This window comes from Octodon degus, unplaced genomic scaffold (assembly GCF_000260255.1).
Source record: "Octodon degus isolate 3935 unplaced genomic scaffold, OctDeg1.0 scaffold00180, whole genome shotgun sequence".
Taxonomy (NCBI): domain Eukaryota; kingdom Metazoa; phylum Chordata; class Mammalia; order Rodentia; family Octodontidae; genus Octodon; species Octodon degus.
Window position 1 is genome coordinate 1,535,408 of NW_004524756.1, and position 6,319 is coordinate 1,541,726.

Genomic DNA, 6,319 nt, shown 5'->3' on the forward strand with positions numbered 1-6,319 from the left:
AAAAAAAAAAAAAAAAAAAAAAGAATTGTGCCTAGCAAGCCTAGTCCATGTAAACTGAGATCTACAAGATACAAATGGGAGAAAAGGTGTCAATTTCAAAGAGATCTTTCAATCTTAAAACAATTTCCTAAGAAGCTTCACATAATGAAATATGATTCAAAACTTCAACTTAAAAGTAAATTTTCAGAAATATAACCAAAGATGATTCTTAAATAGCTGGACTAAACAATTCTGTCAAAGTCAAGTTAACATTTGTAGCCTTAAAATAAAGACCTTCACCACAAAGAAAGAGCTTCTATTTTTCCTCCATTAATTTAATATGTATCAGCTTTAAAATTGAGTAATGGAAAAACATAAAACCTACCAGTACTAAAGAGTCGTATCATACACTCATGAAGCCAGGGATGACTAGAATCAATAGCAAATGCCCTCTTTACTGATTGTAGCATCAAAAGAAACTTTTCTATAAAAAGAAAAAGAGATATTTTGATCATTTGATAAAATAAGTTGCCCTCACTTGAAGGATTAATATTTTACAAACAGAAAAAGTGAATTTAGGCTTAAACACACCTGAATTGTAACACAGGACTGAAGCAACTTCCCTCCATTAACTTTTTTTCAATGAAATACTTGGGTTACATCAATTCAGTACTATAAAATCTTGCCTTCTTACATGTTCCAAGCATTCTAAACCTGAAAATCAAGACCCTTTCCTTATCTTTCACCTGGTTCCAGGCAACAGAGACAGTATCACTATTACTTACACTCTTCTTAATGGACATTCTCCCCTCCTATATATATTTTCCTTTACCAACAAATGCATCCTTAAATATATCTATTCCTAAGATTATCTTCTATGCATGAAAATACCTAACAGCCAACATTTACGTGAAGCTTATTAGTGCCAGGCATAACTCTATTTACCATATTGGCCTTAATTCTGGGTATGTATGTATAGTACATGGGTTAGGATTTTAATGACCACCATCACAGTCACCATAATATCCTATGGACAGCAGGTAGATGTTTCTAAGAGAAAACTGCACTGGAATTTGCCAAAATAAATCCTACAGTGATGAGACTATTAGAGATGCATGATTCTACCTAAGATATAACAGTGATCCATTTTATCAATGCCACTGTACCCTAATTGCCTACCTTTCCTAAAGTAAATCTCAAAGGCAAAAAGATGAGTTTCTATCTTGTTCTTCACCAAGTTCTTCAATGGTGTTAAAAATTTTATAGCTTCTTCCAATGGAGTTTCAACCTAACAAAAATAAAAGATGATATACAAATGGAAATAAGATTCCTGGGGAATGTGATTTTATTATATTAAAAATACTTTTTGTTTTGTTCTTATGAAGAACCCAAAATCACTTACCAGCAACCCTAAACATATGCTACAGCATGTGAACCCACCGCATCTATGCAAAGGCAACTAAGAACTGCAGAGACCTTTGGGAACCTTGAGGACAACTGAGCACTGACCTCAGAGCCAGAACATTGAGCACATCTGCAGCCCTTTCTGCGTTCATTCTGAGACAGGGCTGCACTAGGCCACCCAGGCTGGGCTCTGACTTTAAATCCCCTGCCCCACATCCAAAACTGCTGGCATTACAGGCATGTGTCACCATGAGTAGTCTAGCATTCATAACTAAACTAATCTTTAATCACAGATACATTATCTCTGGGTAGAAACTATACAAATGAATAAAACCAGAAAAAAAAAATAGCTAAGAGGGCAAAAATACACAGAAGAGGGTTATGAAACAGGATGGAAAGGGTATGAAAAAATTGTAGAAAATATAAGCTCTGAAAATTCTTTTAATTCTATCAAAATGTATGATCAACCTATTGAAAATATGCTACCAATTGTCTTTGTTCTATTATAAATTCTATAGTAAGTCATCTTCTTTATAATATGATACTAAGGGATATGGCAGTCTAAACAATTTATATTTACAGAATTTGGTCTCTACCATTCTTTACTAATTATCTATGTCACATTAGTTATACATGTACTCTTGCTAGGTAGGAGTAATTTTCATTGTATGACTAATCCTGGGCTGAGTACTGAGAGAACAGCACTTCCTGTACACTGGGGTGGTGTATAGAGAAATACTTATGAGAAGTATACTGCACATCTGGATGCTTTATTCACCCTCTCTCCTCATAGAGGCACTAAAAATTTACCCTTTCTTTTTTTTTTTTTTTGTGATACCAAAGACTGAACTCAGGACCCTGTGCTTGCCAGGCAAGCGCTTATTCTGAGCTATCTCCCCAGCCCCTAAAAATCTACTCTTAATACAAAATTTGCCATACCAATACATCAGGCCTTTGCCATCACTGTAACCCTGGTTTTACCAACACAAGTTCTATTCAAGGAAATTATTTCACAGAATTAAAAAAAAAGCTAAGCAAATAAAGTACATCTATGGGGGCACCAGGCAGATAGCTCAGAGGATTAAAGCACCTGCTTAGATAGACATAGAGACTGGGGTTCAATTCCCAGTGTGCCATGACAGCCCCTCCCCTGGGGTGCACTGAGACAGTGATTGAGACTGGACATAGTGGTGTGCGTTTGTAATCCCAGCACTTGAGAGGCTGAAAATAGGAGAATGACTATGAGTCCAATCTGTGTAGTGAGACCCTGTATATAAAACTAACTAAATAAATAAAGTACATCTATGGGATTTAACTTGTCTTAATATGCAAAAGTAGTTGCCCTTATGGGACAATGAAAATGTCCATTAAAATCCAGTGACAGGGGCTGGAGAGATGGCTCAGTGGTCTAAAGCACCTACTTAGAACAAGCTTAGCAGAGCACAGGGACCGCGGTTCAATCCCCCAGCACCACATGCCAGCCAGCCCCGCCCCCTGGTGGGCTGAGCTGGCCACACACACACACACACACACAATAAATAAATGCTAAAAATAAATAAACAGCAGAATATATTAAAAAAAAAAAAATCCAGTGACAGGGGCCTGGGGAGATAGCTCAGTAGAATAAGCGCCTCCCTGGCAAGCACAAGGGCCTGAGTTAAATCCCCGGTCCCACCAAAAATAAATAAATGAATAAATGAATAAATGAATGAATGAATGAATGAATGAATATCCAGCGACAATGGCAGATGGGTTTTTTTTTTCCTCCCCTTTTTTTTTTGTATTTTAGGGAAGGATCTACAGGTTATTCAGGGTCTCACAACTAGATCGGACTCGTAGTGATCCACCTCTTTACAGCTTCCCAAGAGTTGGGATTATAGGCACACGCCACCATGCCCAGTCTTTTTTTAATTTTAATTTTGATTTTTTTGGCTGGCTCAGGTTGCTTTAAGGGCAGGTCTGGTAAAGCAGGTGGAGGTGGGGATTGAACTGAGGTATCCTGCACCTGACTGCATTTGCATGAGCTGGCACTTAAACAACTGAGCTAACTGGCAGCCCCCCAACCCTTTTTTTCTTTTTTTAATGTATTTAATACAGGGTCTCATTATGCAGCTCAGATTCCTGATTTCAGCCTCCCCAGTGCTGGGATTACAGGCGAGCACCACCACACCCATTCTCTGTGGTCAGCTCAGTGCACCTGGGGACAGGATCGGTGCAGCATGTGGTGCCGGGGACTGAACTCCATTTCCTGCTCTTGCCTTAGCAGGTGCTTAGTCCACTGAGCAATCTTGCAGGCCCCAGATGGTGTATTTTGAAGGATACATGCTCTAAACCAGAAATAAAATGTGGTACTGCCACTCTAATATTTAAGAAGCAAAAGATTTAGGTGAAAATATGGTCTTCCTAAGTGTCTTTCTCACATGTATATAAACACTTTGATTCTTATTCCCATTATTTTATATATTTTTTAAATAAATCTACTGTTTTTATTATTTTAATTAATTAATTTATGTATTTGTGTGTGTGTGGCCAGCTCAGTCCACCAGGGGGCGGGGCTGGCTGGCATGTGGTGCTGGGGGATTGAACCGCGGTCCCTGTGCTTTGCTAAGCTTGTTCTAAGTAGGTGCTTTAGACCACTGAGCCATCTCACCAGCCCATTATTTTATATTTTGATGGATTTGAATTTGTTGTACAGAGGGATAACATACTTCCATCAGGGTTCAGATAGAGAAGGAAAATGGAAATTGATGATCATAGCAAGTTTTTCGTGTTTCTGAGGGTACAAACTAAAATGAGGGCCGCTGTGTTGACAGGATAATTTACTATCAGAAAGAAATGACTATGACAAAATGGAAACAAGAAACATGCTAAAATGAAGCAATACAAATATTATTTATCATTATATGATAAAGTCAAGTACTTGAAGTTCAAAACAGAGTTATGTCTTAATTTTTAAAACAAGAATATATGTGGTAGCGCACACCTGTAATCCTAGTGCTTGGCTTAGAGTGGAGGATCACTTCAAGTTCGAGACCAACCAGGGCTACACAGTGAGTTCAAGGCCAGCCTGGATGACAGAGCAAGACCCTGTCTCAATCAAGCAAGCAAGCAGCACACACACGCCCAAAGGATACCTGGGTCTATTGTTCCTACATAAAGTCTCATTCTATATGCTTTTTTACAGATGATATTTTGTCTGGGTTAATCTAAATGTTTAATATATGTATATAATCACAATAAAAGAAACTACAATTTTGCCTTTATACCTTAAAAAAAACAGGGTTATATATACAAAACCATGCAAACAGGAATGAGACTCTAAAATCAGTGCTTAGTCAAAACCAATCTTGAAATGTCCGTTCAAAGGGGAGATAGGAAGGTATCATTAATTTGCATTATTTGTATGAGAAGAGTATGTTTCAGTACAAAGCTCACAATCGCTACAAGATAAGCACATAAAAGAGGTATACAAGAACTGAGGCAGGAGTTGGGGAGATGGCTCAGTGGAATAAGCACTTCCCTGGCAAGCGCAAGGGCCTGAGTTCAATCCCGGTTCCGCCAAAAAAACAAAAAACAAACAAACAAAAAAAGGAACTGAGGCAAACGTGAATCATGTCTCCCACTTCCTACCAAGTGGGGTCCTACGCTCACTGAGTGGAGTAGTGAACTGAAATGCCCACACTACCCATATAGTCTTCCCTGTTTTGTTTTAAAAAAAATTATAGCCAGCCACAACGATTTTACTTCACCCCAATTAAAAGCAGTTAGGATGGTAATGTGCTGTAGTTGAACTATTTAAAACATTTATAAGATAACTTTAATTACATGCATTTTTCTGATTTGTAATACTGACTTGAAATCTTATCCCCATGTTAAGATATGCTATATAAGAATGTACTGGGACTAGGGAGATAGCTCAGGAGATAGAATAAGTGGCTGCCTGGCAAGCATAGAGTCCTGAGTCCAATCCCTGGCACCGTAAAAAAAAAAAAAAAAAAAAGTCTCCCAAGAATACATGTCTCTATATCATTAGCATATAAAAGTTTAAAATTATTAAACCCTGTACAGACAGAAAAAATACTAAGGGGAGCCAGGGAGATGGCTCAGTAGAATAAGCAGTTGCCTGGCAAGCACAAGAGCCTGAGTTCAATCCCTGGTTCCGAAAAAAACAAACAAAAAACCAAACCAAAACAAAAAATTGTACAGCCCTTGAAGGAAAATGTGCCCTAAACATTAAGATGCACAATATGGGAGCAAATTAATAAATACCACTGCCTCACAATCAATTACATATTCAAGGGACACAGCTCCCATCAAGATTTAAGCCAAGCTGGATGTGGTAGCCCACGTCTATAATCCCAGCACTTGGGCAGCTCAGGCAAGATTGCTCAGATTCCAGACCAGCCTGGGCTACAAAGCAAGCTCAAAGCCAACCTGAGCTGCATAATGAGACCCTGTCTCAAAAGACCAAGAAAAATAAATAAATAAATAAAAATTTCAGCCAGGTGTGATAGTGCACACCTGTAATCCTGAGGGCAGAGAAGGAAGAACCCAAGTTCCAGACCAGTTTCAGCAATTTCACAACCCTGTCTCAAAATCAAATTAAAAGGAATCGGACATAGTTCAGTGCTCCCTGGGTTAAAAACAAAGCAAAGCTGGTGACAGAGCACAGTGGCATAGTGCCTAGTAGGCAAGTGTGAGGTCCTGAGTTCAATTCCCAGTACCAAAGCCAAAACAAAGGAAAAAAAACCTTAGGTATCTATTTTATCTATCTATCTCTTTTATTTCTCCTTCTTAAATGGAATATATATATATTCCCCCTAGATAAAATAGCCTACAATGTTACTCTAAATTCTGACTGTTTGGTATAATCTTAACACTGCTATCACACTGGGGGTATGTGTGAATATGAATGCTATTAGGGTTTTTTTTTTTT

At 38.2% G+C, this 6,319-nt stretch overlaps 1 protein-coding gene across 2 annotated transcripts in view; it reads right to left on the reverse strand.

The window, feature by feature from the left end:
- The window catches only part of Naa15 (N(alpha)-acetyltransferase 15, NatA auxiliary subunit), a 106,193-nt gene that overhangs the window by 14,819 nt on the left and 85,055 nt on the right, over positions 1-6,319 (reverse strand). For both annotated transcript variants that reach the window (XM_004643630.3, XM_004643631.3), the window contains exons 16-17: positions 1,159-1,267; positions 365-463 (exon numbers count right to left, since the gene is read on the reverse strand). In XM_004643630.3, the coding sequence (XP_004643687.1) occupies positions 365-463; positions 1,159-1,267 (208 nt within the window). The remainder of the gene's footprint in view (positions 1-364; positions 464-1,158; positions 1,268-6,319) is intronic.